The sequence below is a fragment of the Ochotona princeps genome, chromosome 6 (genome assembly GCF_030435755.1).
Source record: "Ochotona princeps isolate mOchPri1 chromosome 6, mOchPri1.hap1, whole genome shotgun sequence".
NCBI classification, from domain to species: Eukaryota; Metazoa; Chordata; class Mammalia; order Lagomorpha; family Ochotonidae; genus Ochotona; species Ochotona princeps.
The window spans coordinates 7,593,145-7,610,571 of record NC_080837.1 but is presented as its reverse complement, the minus strand read 5'-3'; the positions used below and the strand labels follow the sequence as shown (position 1 = coordinate 7,610,571).

Below are 17,427 nucleotides of genomic sequence, written 5' to 3'. Positions count from 1 at the left end.
CCCCTTAGGTGGGTGGCAAGACCCCAAGTACTTGAGCGGTCATTTGCTGCCTGCCAAGTGCATTATGGGGAAGATGGATCAGAATGAGAGGGAAGACTAGCTCTCAGGAACTCCAACATGGGTTAATCTGCCACACAGAAGCACTCATTGCAGCCCACCTCGTTTCTATAGATTAAATTGTTATTTGGATCTGATAATGTGTAGGGAGTGCGGCTGGGGAGAGACTGTTGATATACAAGGTCCTGATATGTCTGTGTTTGGATCTGGGTAAAAATCAAGGCTTATGAAACAACCCTAACGATGGATATACATAACTGACAAAACACAACTGAGGTAAAGAAAACCATCCAACTTGAGCAATGTCTGCCAGTTGAACACAGAAGTTATTCCCCAGCAAGCCTTGACAGAATATAGAGAACAGAGACGCAAGGGCTTCAGGTGGGAGTCCAGATGCATGCCCTGGCACCACTGCAAGCCTCTCCCAGACACTGCTATACTCCCCGAGTGTTCTCCAGTTGTGTTCTCAAAATTTCTGCACAAACACGCCAGGTTCCAGTTTGTGGAAACCAGTACCTTAACGTTACAACTGGAGAAGCCAGAACTGGCTCAGATCCTGTAAGCCAGAGTATGTCCTTAGTCTAAACCCTAGAATCAGAAAGATCTACCAGACCAAAGAAGGCCCCAAGCCACTCCTGCCGTCACCCACAGAACAGGCTGTTGTCATTAACTTCATGTCATGCCAAAGTAGAATGTTTCAGAACACAGGCTGTCTGTAGACAAGCTGCGTCCTGGTCACTTCTGTTCTAGAGTGGAGTTCATGGGAAATGTAAGAGGGTTGTTTTTAACAGAGTTCCAAGAAAAATAAAAACTGAAAGTGGCATCATCTTTCACAACAAATACTTAAACTCAATAAAAACAGCAATGTTATGTAAAACTAGAATGGAAGTACAGGCTAAGACTTACTGTAAGTTCCAGGTGTGTCCTTTCATCCTGTCTATAGTTTTTTCTTGCTCCATGCCCCAGCAGTGAAGGAGTTGGGTAGATATTTATACAAAATATTTTTATTTACTGAAGTCACATCCGTGCCCATGGTCAGCGTTCTCTCCTAAGGAAAACCCTAGTGAATCGTCTGGGACTCTGTTTGACTCAAGAGCAAAACCAAGAGAGGAATGAGGGGGAAGCAGATAAGGCTGTGATTCTGAATCTAAGCTGAGTGGTGCCAAAGATCGAGCACATCTGGCACACATCCCTGGGAGAAGATGGCACAGTTCCAGCCTGAGCAGGTCAATTTTTAATTTAATAATTTTGTATGGCCTGTGAATGATATTATAAATATCCAATGGGCTATAAATATCCAATGGGTTTGTCACCCAAGCATTAAATATAAAATTTATACTGAACCCTTTCCTCAACTTTAGTCTTCACTAAACAAAAATTTCCTCTACCATTCCCAATTAGCTTCAACGATTGTTTGCTTGTAACAGAGTGGCAAGGCACTGAGTGGTCCTTGATCTCTCATTACCTTTGGTAAATTTCTTTTTACAGATTTATTTATTTTCAAAGTTCTAGAGTGGAAGATGGGCAGGGCGGGGTGGGGGGAAGCAGAGGTAATGGACCTTTCGTTCGTTCCCCTACCCAGAGGCAGTGTTGGGAAGGCTGAAGCCGCATCTGCCTCGTGGGTAGCAAGGATACAAACACTTGGGCCAGACCATCTTCCACTGTTTTTCCTAGGGCTAGTAGGAGATAGTTGGATCATAAGTGGAGCAGCCAGGACATAAAGCAGTGTCCATACAGGATGCCAGCACGCAGGCAGCGACTTTACTTGCTATACCACCATGTCGGCCCTACCTTTGGTTAATTTCCAATGTGGCAGCAGGAGGGTAAGGGCTAGTCTGTGGCTCTGCAGGGAGTAGTTGTCTGGAAGACTGAAGCTTGTGCATTTGAAAGACATACATGTATATGTGTACATGTGTATATGTGCACATACATGCACATATATGTGTAGGTGTGTATGTGTGGTCATGTATATAGGCATATGTGAATATTTGCTCTATGTGAATGTGCATGTACGTGTGTGCATGTGTCATGTGTGTGTGTGTTTGTGGCTTGTGGCTTGTGGAAAAGCATATCATTATCAGTTTACCAACACACCATGGTCTCATTTGGAAACGTGGTTGACAGAAACAATCTGGCCCCTGGGCACTTGTGTGACAAATATCAGTGAACAGCTACACCTTTCCAAGCGACTTTGGAGAATACCTCTGTGGACAGTGTAATAAACAATATGAATTCCAACTGCACGTGGCTCTTGGATCCTAGGTCAACCTTCCAAGGACTCTCAGGCTTGCCCAACCCCTTAGCAGGACCATGTTGATCCCAGAGGAACAAGCAAGCACACACGAGGGTCAAAGCCAGGTCCTCTTTCAGAGCCCAGGTGATCATATTGTTGGACAATCAACCCACCCCCGCCTCCATCCATGACCGCTCCCAAGTATCCATATCATGTTTTTCATTCATCCTGGAAAAAAAAACACCCCAAAATGTAGCAGCTAATGCAGCTTGTGGAGCTGGGGTCTTCTACAAATGACATTGAAAACAGATGGAAGGAGGATACATCTGAGTCAGGTGGAAACGGAGGTCCATTCCGGGGCCTGCCCATGTAGGTCAGGAACCATCATCTGGGAATCACCAAAGGCCCAACCCCACGGCCATTGGGGGAAGAGGTGGTTTGGGAGATCGCAGACCAAACACTTCAACATTAAGCAGAACTGAGGTCTCTGGGCAGCACAGTGTTTCATGTTTATTAGGCTATTCACAGGTTGGCTGCAAACAAGATGAAGGGAAAGGACCATCCACCATCAGTAAGGTCAAGAAACAAAGACACTGGAGCATTTCTCAGGCTCGAATGTTGCCTTCCGCCACAGCTGAGGGGCAAGGGCAGTTGGCTGAGGTGGTGGTGCTGGGGCCCATTTGTTTGCAGCAACAAGAAGCACAGATATTTAATCCATGACTTGCAGGACAAGAAGCCGAAAAAAAAAAGGAGAGAGAGAGAGAGAGAGCTAGGAAGAGGAAAAAAACCACATTTATACAAACCAAAATGGTACAAAATATATGAGAAAGAGAACACATGTAGAGAAGTGAGGCGCAAGCAGGTCACAGAGCGGCACACGGAGAGAACATTGTATTGGTGACAGTTCTGAGAGGTCGTCCGCAGGCACAGGGGCACACTCACTGAGGTAAAGGCACAATCACTTCGACATAATTAATGGGGAAGAATCCCGACTCCCCACGAATCATTCCTTCGTACCAGTTTTCATCAATCTGATTGGTTAACGTAATGATGTCCCCTTCTTTAAATCCTAATTCTCCTTGGTTTTCTGGCTCAAAGTCATAGAGACCACGACAGCAGGGCTGGTCCATGGAAGCGTTAGAACCTGTCCACATGACATGGAGACAAAAAGCACAGGTTAGGGCGAGGAACTCACGACAGGGGTGGCAAGGAAGGAGGGAGGGGAAGGAAGTGGTGGAATCGGGAGGGACCACCAGGCAGCTGACCCGGGGTTGACCACTGAGGGGGAACAGTATCTGTCTTGTCACTTGTCCCAGGCAGCCAATCCAAGCCCCAGGCCCCCTCCTTCTGCCTCCCCCCACCCACTATACATGCAGTACAAGAAGATATGACATGACCATGGCCCTCAGGCCTCAGTTCCTTTGTGGCTATAATGCTGCCTGAGAAACAGGCCAGAGACGAAGCTCTTCTGGTGGCTGGTAACTTGGGGCTGCCATTCAGCAGGCCACAGACAGGAGACAGGACCCAGGAGAATATTCATGGACCAACTCAATGCTTTGGGGTACTCAGGTACCAAGCCTGGGGGCCTCAGAACATGGAAAACAATTTTTTTAAAAGATTGAAATATGGTAATTGTAACTATAAATATATATATAAATATATATATGTATATATATATATATGCACATACACATGCATATACATTCAGATAAGTCCATTGCCATGAATTCAGAAGTAACCAATGGGAAGCAAAGCATTCAGATGCCACATTTGGTTAACAGATTCATAGATGTATTAACCTATGGTTGCTTTCATTGCAGAATCTTCTGGGATATACCCTTGTGAACATCTTCCCAGAGAACTTTAGATATCAAACACGGCCAACTCCACCAACCAACATCATTTCTTCAAACACCTGTTGTGGGCATTTAAGGCCCTTCTTTCTTCGTCTGCTTCCCACCCTTTCCCCCTCCATCATTTCTCTCTCTCTCTCTCTCTCTCTCTCTCTCTCTCATGTCCTCTTGGATTTCATGGGCCACTCTTTTGAAAACATAATTGATTCATCTGTAAATGTGCACAACTCACCGTGAAGGATACATTTCCAAGATGGTCACAGATATGAACTCTGGACACCTACTGTCAATTGACTTTTCTATCATTGTGTTTCTGGAAACCTCAAGGAAGCCCTTTTCACTACAATCTCTGGTTTCCCCATTTTTGTTTACGGAGTTTGTTTGGGGGTGGAGTTTGTTTTGTTTTGTTTTGTTTGTTTTTTACAAGTACAGAAATTTCAAACAATAAAAGAAGTCACAACTTTTTCTACATGGGTTTTCTTTCACTGTCATTTACAAGTATTCTACTAAACTTTATTATGGCATTTTTATGTGACTGTTAGCATGACAGAACTTTTAATTTGGATTTTGGCAACAAGAGGGAAGAATTTATTATGTTTATCATGCTAAGGTAGTTAAAACAACATAATTTATAAAATAATCCACCCCCAACTGATTTCAAATGTTACCTTTATTTGTATCATGAATTTAATTATCATAGGTACATGGATGTGTTCTAGAATTTTCTATTTTGTTCTACAGGTCCCTTTCAATAATAGATCAATGTAAATAATATGGCCTGAAAATAAAGTATCAGGAAAGTAAGTTCCTCTTCATTACTCTATTTCAAAATCACCTATTCTCATGAAATCAGGTAAACAGATAAATTATAACTAAATTAACCCATCAAATTTCTCTCACAAAAATCTCATTTTAATTTTGACTAGATTATACAATTTTTCTTGCTTAATGAGGGTTTTTTTTTTTTGCTTGCTTGTTTGTTTTGCAAATGGTGATCATCTTAATGCTTCATTCCTTTTATGCTATGGTTACCCCAGCTACGGGACCACCACGATCACAGCTTTAAAAAGTAGGCTTAAGGGCAGCTGTTTAGCCTGTGGTTAAGATGCTCGCTTGAGATGTCCACATTCCACACTGGAGTCCCAGGATTCTAGTCCCAGTTCTGCCCCGGCAGTTTCCAGCTTCCTGCTAGTGAATGGCCTGGGAGGTGGCAGGTGACAGCTGGAGCTGGATCCCTGCCACTCATGTGAGAGGCCCAGATGCTCTCTGATGGGGCACCTTCTTTAAGTACCACACACCTGCATCAGTCCTTGGGGTGTCCAGGTGGTGGGTACGTGGACGGATAGACACATCTAGCCTACACCCACCAGAGGAGTTGTTTGTAGTGGAGGCACCCGCAGGGCATGGTGGGTTGGCTCCAGCACTTTCTAAAGGCTATAGGGTTAAACAGTGCTCACCCAGGGACCAGCCCCAGACCACTCAAACCAGAAGTCCTGGCCATGAGAACCGGACAACAGTGTCTCCAGCATTCTTCCAGGTTTCCTCACAGTGCAGGGACTTCCCTGATACTGCCAGCTCCTTCTATGATAGACCACACCCACCTGTGTCTGTGTATTCCTTGTGTCAAAATGATGGAAGCTAGAGAGCAGTGGGGTCTAAACCCTGGAGCTCAAGTTCATGATCTTGAAGTTGAGAGTCCAAAGGCATGAGGAATACAGCACTGAGAGTGTAGAATTTCTCATTTTCTGCTGGTTGCATGGTGTGTATCTGGGTGGGTGGGTGTGTGAGCGCCGGGCAGTTTGAGCCACAAATCAAAGTCGAGTTTATGAATGTGTACAAACCGTATTAAAGTGGTGCATAAAAGTGATTAGTATTCTTTTTAGCCTTTCTCCTACTACCAGTTTTTAACAGAGGAGGAGGCAGGTGCCAAACCACGTGGCAGTTTTGGGACGAATTTCTTTGAGCAAAGAAGGTCAAGGCTGGAAGAGAGCTTGGCCACCTTCCAGGGACCCCTTCTCTCTTCACTGAAGAGGTGGCGGCCATGGTTTGAGGGCTCACAGTGACCCAGTCCCATGACTAACGGCCAAGCCAGAATGACACGCCAGACTCCAGACCCCCAGCCATGACCCAGCTCAGACATGATCTATGACATCACTCAGGGTTGCCAAAACAAGTCTGTGGGCCAGCACCCCGTCCCGGGGCCAACCACAGTCCCCAGCCCTGCTCAACTCTCAAAGCCACCTGTAATAACCCAAAGAGAAGAGCACCGCCCAAGCTGTCACCCACATGAGCACACACTCGTGCTTGCTGCGCTCACACTCACACACTGTGAACAAGCCAGAGAAGCACACTCCTCACTCCTCATTTCATTCATTCCAGGCCAGGGACCACTGCCACATCTTTCACTTCGAGACTCCGAGAGCAGCAAAAAGGACCAGCACTCCTGTTACACTTCATCAGCCATAATAAATAAATAAATCACCTAAGACATTGCATTCCTTCTGGGACCACTGTGTGCAGAGACCCTGAATGGGAGCCACCCACCGACAGGAGGGTGTGCACACAGCTCTCCCTCTACCATGTACACCACCAGCAACACCACATATAAACCCACCACATAGATAAACCCACATCCCCCAACAGGGCTCAGACTGGCTGTCTTGGGTCCCCAGATCACTCTCAATGGATGCATGGTCTATGGGGGGGCGTTTTCATTGTCTGGGGTCCCCACCCTAATGTAATGTGGCTTCTGTTACTGGAGGAGAAGCCAGACATGAACAAAGCAGTCAATGTTTCGCTTTCAGGTTCCACAGCAATGCCATTTCGGTTGTGCAATGTTATGAAAGCCAAGGCTCTCTGGCTTTTCTGCCAGAGTGAGGTTGGTTTTTGTGTGATTTTTAGAGAGAGAGAGAGAGAGACCTACTCTAGGGTTCCAAGGCACTAGTGGTTGCAGAACTCCAAGGCTCCAGTATTTTATTACAAGCAATGGAGAGGGAGGGGCTGGCTCCTGCCATCCCCACGCCCCGCCACCACAGAAGATCTAGAAGCTTGTCCTAGAAGATGTGGGGAAGGGGCCCTGAGAAAGGTGAGTGGATAGGATGATGGAAATGCTAACTGGATTACATCAAGGGGTGGGATTGGGGTCTTGGGCCTCTACTTTTCACTGGGACTTTGGAAGGGGCCAGTACCCCCAGGGCTCTGGATTCACAGGAGAGACTGGGAAGGACCCACTGAACAGAGAGGGAGCCGTAGGGAGCCAGCCCCTGAAGCCTCCTCAGGTCTCAGCAGGACGTGCTCAGCACCCTGCCAGGCCAGAGGCTGCCGTGGCAGGTGCAGAGGGCCCAGGGTGCAGAGATCTGAAGACTTGGTGTCAGCAGACCCCCACTGCCGGCCACCCCGAGCTTCTGCCGCTTCCCAATCACACACAGGCCACCCCTTAGGAGTGGACAAGCAGGAGGAGAGAGTCTCTGAGAAAAGCCACTAGCCCAGGTAAAGACCTCTCTGCTCCACAGCAATTGTGCAGATCCCTAACTGATCAAGGCAGGACTCGGAGCATTCAAGTGCATGCAAGAGATGGAGGTACCTTGAAATGGCAAGATTACGTTTTCTTTCCACCATTAGAAAAAATGGAAAAAAGATTAATTTTTTTTTTTGGCCAACAGGAGAAAAGTGGAAAAAAGATTAAGCTGTTTCCGCTGCTAGTCTACATGCAGGCTGAGAAGCGAGTTCAGCTGAGTTAAAGAGAAATGAAATATCTGTCTACCTGAGGGATGGCATGCAGGTTTTCACTTAACATGGATGAGTCCCCATGTCAAAGGGTCCCAGCAAACAGGCTTTAGGTCCCTGAGGAAGCTCTCACATCACCTTGGATACAAGCATCTCCCAGGAACCACTCCCATACCACTGCTGGCGACTGGCCAGTCCTCTTCTTCTGCAGCCATGCCTCTTGTCCACTTCCACTTCCCAGCTTCACAGGCTCAGAGGCTGCCACCTGACACCCCAGTGAGAAGAGCACTGGTACACCCCCAGCAGGCTGCTTGGAGTCTGTGTGTTATAAGACAGGCAGCTGACAACTTCAGCTGGCCGCCTCTGGCCCTCCCCATGGAGCCTGGTTTATTTTCTTTCACACTCCCTGACCTTCAGGTAACATAAGAGCAGGATGGGAAAGATACTGCAGCAGAGTGCATTCTCACAGAGGCAAGGGGAGTGTCCCTGCAACACATTCAAGCTCTGGTTTCATACCGTTAGGGAGGGAGGGAGAGAAAGAAGAGAGAGAACGAATGAGCAGTTTTGAGAAAGCCAGGCAGTAAGCAATGGAGCAGTAACATCCAACAGGCTTTTCTCCATGGAAGTTTCATTTCCCTCTTAGCAACAAGACACCCCATTTTCTAACCAGACAGGGTCTCTTCTACCTGATGAACAGAAAATTCTTCACAGAGCACTTCCTCCAATTCTACATACGTTTTTACCCATGTCCAGGAGGCCAAGGGTCACCCAAACATACAAAGGCTATTTCTTTCTTTTTTGGAAAAGTACGCCTTTCTTCGCATTATGCATTTTCTGTGAGCTTTGTGAGCACCCCACAGATTCGGACAGACACACCACACATGTTCTGTGCAGGTAGGGCAAGTCCAGTGACAACTCTCAGGGTCTGGTTTGACTTTGCGCCAGGATGAAAACCCAACCTGCTTCAGAGATGCTCACGCACTGAACTCTCAGAGAGGGTCCGAGGTGGGGACTCCCTATCCCTGCCCCAGGGGAGGGGTGGAGAAATGAAGACAGTCAGGGATTTGACCCAACCAAGCAGCAAGGATGAAATTTCACCCTTGGCCAGGGCCAGGGTCTCTGTCCTTGGCTGTGATGCTGTGGGCGCCCTAGTGAGTTATCTCCCCTTTCCATTCTGATCCAGCCTTAGCCAAGGGTTGAGACTTCAGAAGGCTCCCCAAGAGCACACTTTCCCTGCACCCCACCTGCTCCCCACTGGTGTTTGCCCAGGTTCCCAACCCAGCCTGCCAGTCCCAAGTGACTCCGCCCTGTGTGCTTGTCTATCTTGGACCAAGCTCATGCTTCCAAGGAGGGAGTTTAGGAGACCCGCACCACACCACATGGTGCAGGAGACATGTAAGAGAAAGGCAGAGAGAGAGAGAGAGAGAGAGAGAGACTCTAGCAGAAGAATGGGCTCTTCTACAGCCCTGACTTCTTATCTGTAATTGTTCATTTGTTCTATCTATCTATCTCTCTATCTATCTCTCCATCCACCCCTTCCCCAGTCTCTGTCCTACGTGGGGGCTAGGAGCAGTTGCTCTCAAGGTCTCCATGTCTAACTCTGCCGCCGAGGCAGGAGCAAGTGGAAGGAGCTGTCGGGCAGGTAAGGGTGCTGGGGGATTGGGTGGGGGCTCCCTGTCTCTGTAACACTACAGGTTACAGCTCTCTTGCACTTGTAATTGGATGATCTTAAGCCCACCAAGCCAATGCACTGATGTGCTTCTCCTCCTCTATTAGCCTTGACTTTGGGAAGCATTTGGTCCGGGCGCCCCCATGGGGATGAAGAGAGAAAGAATCCACAACACCACCACTGCCAGGAGTTCTGGAGTGCCCCGGAAGCTACTGACCTGAGGAGGGCTCTTGATCTTAGCAAAGTGCCCCAGACTGCTGAGTGCCTTTTGAGCTTTGTTCCCGCTTTGTCTAGTTTCTCTCTCGCCTGCCACTTTTCCCGTGGTCAGTGGGCCTTCCCGAAGCAGTCCCCCTGGGGACTTTCTAATCTGCTGGCTCCAGTCTGCTGTAGGCTGGGAAATCAGATAACCAGTTAGGTGACATCAGGAGCTGCTCGCCACAGCAGCTCTTACTCTGTAGTTCAATACTGTAGTCAGCGTTGCTCACTTACACCATTATCTCATTGAGTCCTTAGGAGAACCCGGGGCCATGAGGTGACCATCCCTACACTGTAGGTGACCAAGGGAAGCTGGGAGGGGCAAGATAATAGAGCTGATATCCAGGCAACTCTGAGCCTGCAAAGCCTGTTTGCTTGGAAAGGTGTGCAGGGTAACTCACTGCTTTGGCAGGGTGTTGGGGTGGGGGGTGGTAGGGAGGAAGCTCATTTTCTGTTCACTTCCTGTTCCAAAGTCTGGAAGTTCAAAGGTGTTGCCTTAAGGCTCATGCTGCCCACAGGAGGCAGTCAGAGGCCCAATCCAGGATGGACCCAAGTCAAGTCACCCTCTGGAAGCCACGGGCAGGACTGTCCTGATATCCGCTGATGACCGCGTCATCTCCTACTGTGCTGGGCGACAACATGCCTCGGGACCTCAAAGTCCATTTCCAGTTGAGACCTGCCTGAGACAGGCATCTCAAGGGTCACCCATGAGACACCCTCTCTCTGGAATCTGAACAAAACTCATCTAGCTCAAACTCCCTTCACCATCGCTTCACTCACCCACTGAAGGATCTCAGACGTAAGTCTCAGAATTGAAGTGACTACAAAGCCACTTCCAAAAGTTCACGAAAAACAATAGAAAGCAGTATGTTTATTTTGGTGCAAATATTTTTTTTTTCTGAGATCCACAAATACTTGTGTGTGTGTGTGTGTGTGTGTGTGTGTGTGTGTGTGTGTGTGTTTCCCATAAGCTGCATTTTCCATGAAATTTTGGAAGTAGTTTCATACTTTCTTTTTAGATGATTGGGATGCACATGGGTGCCTCATCCTGATAAATGTCACAGAACTCACTCCATTCCACTCCTGTCCCATTGGGAACCTCATGACCCTGGCTCTAGCTTTGGCAACCTCTGGTTCTGACACAATCATCTGCCAAGTTTTCAGCCTTCATTTGCAAGGGCCAAGTAGTCAACTACCAGGGACAGGCCAGGACAAGTGTACCAAGTGTCTCTAGAAGGTACAGCCCAGCATTGCTCCACGGGAGATGGGATTTGAGGCAACCAGCCATCAGAGGAACTCAGCCTTAATCACCGTAACCTACAAAGCCAGGCCAACATGGTCTGTCTTCACCTCAATCCTCTATCATTCACACAGGTCCCGCCTTAACACCAGCCCAGCACTGGCTTCTTACACCGGTTCTAGCTCTCACTCCCATTATTCAGCATTAGCATTTGTATCTGCAGCCACCCTCAAGGGACCACTAACATAGGGGGTTATAGGTCACATGGGGACACAGATTGTTCCAGGCACTGTGGTTCATAGCTGCTCTGTTTGTAAATCCCTACAAACGATTGACTTTTATGTTTTTTTTAATTAAAAAGTATAGAAACTGAGATACTAATATATGAATAATCATATGAATATAAATATTAATTATTAATTAAAATATAGGACCTGAGATTTTAATATTCAGATGATGATAACATCAGGGTACTTCAGAAAATTCGTGGAAAATAGGATGAAAAGACAAGTGTATTTTAATGTAGAATCTTTTGAAATGGCGGCATGGTAATTATGGGTCTTCCAAACCAGATTAAAAAAAAAGCTATGTATGGATTTCAACATGTTCTGCAGCAAGATAAACTTGGCTTTTCATCCCACCTTGTAGGAACTCGCTGAAGCACCCTCATATTTGTATTTAGGGAACGATATTTTAGTTTGTAAAACTCAAATGCTATAACAGAATACATATTAAAATGTTTTTAGAAAATGCATTGTTGGGGATAATATGATCATACAACCAGGTCTGCTAAGTAGCATCAAAGTTCCCACAATGTAGAGGTTGCCTCTCCAGAATTTTCAAAACCTCTGCTCAGATGTGAGGAGTCCATTTCCCACCAAAGGTTGCTTCAGAAGAGTGTAAATCTTCAGAAATGTAAGAAAGCCTCCCGACCCCTTCCTGCATTAACAGCTGTGTTCAACAATAACAACCACAGTCTGTACATCAATAAAACGTTAGAGGAAATCTTAATGGCACAACCTGCCCACTTTGTGTTCTGTAAAGTATGCTAAGCATTCAAAAGAATGTGGCAGCCACAGAATGCTGAACCAAAAAAAAAGCACACGAATGGTTTCAGTCCCATCCCTTCACTTGAGAACAAGTCCAAACTGGCTCAGAGATCCAGAGACTCGCCACCAACCACACAGCTCATAAACCGCCAGAAACTGAATCAGGACCCGGGACCCCCATCTGCTTATTTCGCTTCTGTAAATGACTCAGAGTGCCTGCTGCGACTGTTCTGATGTGCATGTGGGGCTAAGGGAATGTGTGGGTGTGGGTGTAAGGGCAGTGGAGCAAAGGAAAGAGGAGGGGTAGGAGGGAGACACCACAAGGTATACCCGCTGAGTGAGAAGCCCCCTGTCAGCATGCTGCGTAAGTTTTTCATTTCCTCTTTGGAAATTTGGGCTGAAAATGCACCCTTTTCTATTTGCAAAGGCGCATACCTTCTTTAATCTTCCAATTTCACATTTCACTTTTGAAGAAATGTTTATTTTCTAATACAATCCTAGAGATTTCGCTCCGATGAGGGGAGTGACCAGGGCTCTAGAAATGATTTCTGAGCCCTTACAAGTGTCGAGAAAGTTATAAAAGTGTCTTTTATAGCCACAGAGGGTTAAGGTATCTTAACACAAGTCACAGGAGAGATTTCTTTCACCTCACTCTGACAAGTTTGCAGCGCACGTTGAGGAAAGAATCTCAGCCCTCCACGTTTTCCAAAGTTTCTTCCATTTTGGAGCTTATTAACCCTTAGTTGTGAATATTGGAGAGGTCTTCAGAGTGTTCTTGGAAAATACGTAGTATGAGAACAAAAGCTATGCATGAATTCCAAAACTAAGTTTTGCAACAAAATACACTTGTCTTTTAATTCCATCTGCACAACTTTTCTGAAATACCCTTGCATAAGTGCTAACCGTAATAAGTAAGAGTGGGCAAAGCATGTAAAGCAGGGGCCAGCATTATCGGGTAGCATGTAAAGCCGCCACCTGTGACGCCAGCATCCCGTATGGGCACCAGTTCCAGTCCCGGCTGCTCTACTTCCCATCCAGCTCCCTGCTAATGTACCTGGGAGGCCCAAGTGCTTGAGTCCCTGCACCCACTTGGGAAACCCAGAAAGAAGCTCCAGGCTCTAGGATCATTTGGGAAGTGAACCAGAGGATGGAGACCTCTCTTTCTCTCTCTCAACTCTTTCAAATAAATAAATAGTTTTTACTAAAAAAAAAAAAAATGCAAATTGTTCTCTGTTGGAGACTTGGGGGCCAATAAGCGCTCCCCCAAGATCCTGGAGAGCTCCTCCCAGAGGCCTAAGTGATCCTCTCTGCTTGGCTTCCTCTTCTCTCTGGGGACAGAGACGCAGCATCGTGACCGCAGACTCACGGGCTCGGCTGGGCAGCCAGTGCCCGCAGCCAGGGCCTGCCCTTGGATTCTGTCCGCCATCCATCACCTCAAGATAGGACTCCCTGCTTCTCTCCTGCTGGCCTGCTTCACCCACTCCCTTCATTAGCCAGCGGTGATCTTAACGATCCCACCTCGTCCCTACAGGGGCCCAGCTTCAGGGGTCTCTATCCACCGCCCTGCCCCCGCTCTGTTTCGTTAGAAAGAAGAAATGATGAAGAAAATGTTCTTGGAACTCTTTTCTGGCAGAGACTTGCGAGCTTTGCTTCAAATTGTTAGTGAGATGCTTAACATTTTTCCTTGTCTTTATAAACACTATGTGCAAACCATTCAGAAGCCTAATGGAAAGTAATTTCCATTAAATGCAGGCTGTAAAATGCCACTTTCTTTTGAAACTGTGCCTAGGAAACAGGATGGTTCTGGGAAGTGCCTTGACCCTCACAGATTCCATCCACATGGCCACGCCAAGCACTGTGCCACTGGCTAGGTGGGATGGGGCTCGGGAGACAGCCAGGGACAGCCCTGCAGGGGACGCAGATCGCGGCACAGTGGCTGTTGATGGCAGAAGCAGGGTGGGGGATCTGGCCACTGGGCCTGGAGCCTCCTTCAAAGCCATCCTTAGCACAACTGTGATCTCTGGCTGAACACCTCCCTTCTGACAACCTCATCTACCTGGTACTAGCCAAGAAGGGAGGGACACAAAACTACTGACACGCACTGTCCTCTCTCTGTGTGACTTCACTCAGTCTGACACACACAGCTGACTCCCTCTCCAACCGCATGCTCCACACGGACTCTCTGCCATCAGAATCTTAAAAAAAAAATCATCCCCCACACTCCTGGGCATTTTGTAGCATTCCCCAGTATTCCTGCTGAGGAACACAGAATGCAACATCTACCAGGTAAACCCCCGGGATCTGTTATTTGATTTTTATGACCTTGAGAAAATCTCATTCGACCTCTCTGAGCCTCCACTTACCCATCTGTGAAATGGGAACAGAATAGTCCTAGGAGTAAATACAAGATATTTAACTTAATAGCTATTCTGCACTAGTTGCTCAACAGGCGTAACTACAATTATCATTATATAATTAATTATTACTGTTTTAGGATCACTCCCTTGCAGGGTTGCATGAAAGTGAAATGAAATGTGTTCAACAGTACTTCAAAAATTTTATGGAGGACCTGGTGCAGTAACCTAGTGGCTAAAGTCCACCTTACACACCAGGGATCCCAAATGGGTGCCGGTTCATGTCCCAGCAGTCCCACTTCCCATTCAGCTCCCTACTTGTAGTCTGGAAAGCAGTGGAAGATCATCCAAAGCCTTGTGACTCTGAACCCATGTGGGAGAACCAGAAAAGGCTCCAGGCTCCTGGCTTCGGATCAGGTCAGTACAGGCCACTACAGCCACTTGGGGAGTGAAACAGCAGATGAAATATCTTCCTCTCTGTCTCTCCTCCTTTCTATACATCTGACTTTCCAATAAAAATAAACAAATCTTTTTTTTAAGTTTATGGAAAAAATGGAATTAAGTGGTAAGTTCTTGTGGGCACAAAAGCCAATTTGAAATGCAGTTTTTTGATACACATTTACCACAAACTTTTTAAAGATCACTTGTTTTGTGTGGATTTCAAAACTGTCTGCACCCAAATAAACTTGCTTTTTAATATTTTCCACAAACCTTTTTGAATCCCCTTCCTAGATAAAGCATCAAAAATAACACATGGCTTGTTGCAGCCCCCATGTGCTAGCTCCCTGTAGCCTTAAGGGATCTATTTAGGGCACACACTGTGTCTCACAATTCAGGCTCAACACCCCACACTGTCAGAGTTGGGAGGGAAGTCAGAGGAAACTGGGGTGCCTGCTGCGGCCAATCGGGACATGGTGTTGGGGAGCTTGACTCCGGGTTGGGCCTCCCTCACGTGGGTACGAGCTGGAAGGAGGAGACACAATAGGGCATGAACCAGGGCTTGGGTTGTGGGTTCAGCCTCAGTCAGATTCCATTTCCTGGGGGCAGAGGAAGCCAGAGATGGAGTCCCACTCAGGTTTCGAGTTCATTTCTGTATGTCCAACTACCTTCTCACTAGAATTTTTAAAGTGACTGCAGTCAATATCTGCTCTCGAAATAAACTTTTCTGACGTTAGAGGTAGAAAGGAAAAACAAGTAAAAAATTAAACAACAACAAAGCTCTGGAGATTAAAAAGGGACGCCATTAAGAATTATGGATAGACACCGGGACTGTCCCAAGCCTGGCGTGCGAGGTTGCTTGGTCAGAGGGGCAGGAGAGGCAGACCCTGCAGCAGCTGCCACTTGAATAATACTGTGCTGGGTCCTCACATGTGACACTGACCTTCATGGCAGTGCAGGCCAAAGGAGAATAAGATGGGGAACATGGTTTCTTTAAAGGAAATTCGCTCTTCGACAGGAATCAACTTTTCCTATTATTATTGTTTTTTAAAAGATTTATTTATTTTTATTGGAAGGGCGGATATACAAAGAAGAGAGACAGAGAGGAAGATCTTCCATCCGATATTTCATTCCCCAAGCAGCCACAACGAATGAAGCTGAGCCAATCCGAAGCCAGGAGCCAGGAGCTTCTTCCTGGTCTCCCACATGAGTGCAGGGTCCCCAAGGCTTTGGGCCATCCTCTGCTGCTTTCCCAGGCCTCAAGCAGGGAGAAAGCTGGATGGGAAGTGGGGCCGCTGGGATTAGAACTGGCACCCATATGGAATCCCAGCACATTCAAGGTGAGGGCATTAGCCGCTAAGCTATCATTGCAGGCCCAATTTTTCGCATTATTAAATGCTATTCTGTCTGTTCAAATATTCTTACTGAAATGTAACTTAAAGAGTAGCCTGACAAAATAAACATACTGTCCACAATGCTCTGTGTTAGGAGCCAGATGTATGCATACAGAGATGTACAAAGTTGTAATAGTAGACTTGTAACTTTGCATCTTTCTTTTTTATCTCAACTACCATCAACACATTTGAACAACTGCAGAAGATCCCATTTGGTATATATAATCTAGTAATCTACCATTCTTCTACTGGCAAAACAGACATAAATAAAAGTTGTCACTAAGCTGGTCCCATTTACAATGTCCCATTTCTTTAGCTATTGCTATAACAATACACTCTGCTTAAACTGTTTCTTTAGGATACCTTTCTAGGAATTAAGCCACCAAAGAAACAGAAACATTTGATAAATATTGCTAACTTGGTTGTCCAAGGGATCATGCCAAGGAGACTTGTGAGTCAAATAATAGTTTCTAACCTTTTTTTCTTTCTGATTTTCACTATTTGAGAAAACATGAAGTGTGCACATTGCCACTCCTGGGCTCACCCTCTGAAAATGCCTGCAGCCTGAGCTGGGAGCCAAGAACTCAGTCTGGCTCTCCCATGGACTCCAGAGCTCAAAGCAGACCTTGAACCACAACACTAAATGACATGCATGCAGGTGTCCCAAGCAGGGGCTTCCCTGCCAGGTCAAAAAGCCCAGACCCAGATAACATTTTAATGACTAAAGTCACATCCACCCATTTCTATATCGTTTGTGAATATTTACATATCATACCAACAGAGCAACTGTAGAGCCCCAAAAGACATTAAAACAGTCACTGTAGGACACTCCTCCCAGAATATTCCCCCACGTCTGGGCTATCCTAGCATATCTGTCAACACCGCGCTTGGGAACGTACCACATCCTGATAGAACTGGCCCATTCAGGACCCTATAGAGAGCAGTGAATGACACACATATTCTTCCACAGTAAATCTGAACCACTGTCTCTATGGGAGAGAGTAAGCCAGCCACCACCACTGCCCACTTTTCCTTTCTCCTACAATGATGTAGGCATTGGGGGGAAGTGGGTCTCCAGCACACCCCTCCACAGCGTCTGCAGTCAGGTGTGGCCACATGAACGGGCCTCGGCCTGTAGGACAGGAGCAGAAGTGGTGGG

The 17,427-nt window shown here is 46.7% G+C and overlaps 1 protein-coding gene across 5 annotated transcripts in view; it reads right to left on the bottom strand.

Moving 5' to 3' along the window:
- Positions 1–3,166: 3,166 nt before the first annotated feature.
- The window catches only part of SH3GL3 (SH3 domain containing GRB2 like 3, endophilin A3), a 118,357-nt gene continuing 104,096 nt past the window's right edge, over positions 3,167–17,427 (bottom strand). For 4 of the 5 annotated variants that reach the window (XM_058665533.1, XM_058665535.1, XM_058665536.1 and 1 more), the window contains one exon: positions 3,167–3,434. In XM_058665533.1, coding sequence (XP_058521516.1) covers positions 3,229–3,434 — 206 coding nt within the window. In that variant the 3' untranslated portion in view covers positions 3,167–3,228. Of the gene's footprint in view, positions 3,435–9,761; positions 9,930–17,427 lie in introns of those variants that run through there. The other variant, XM_012929672.2, reaches the window with a different exon arrangement.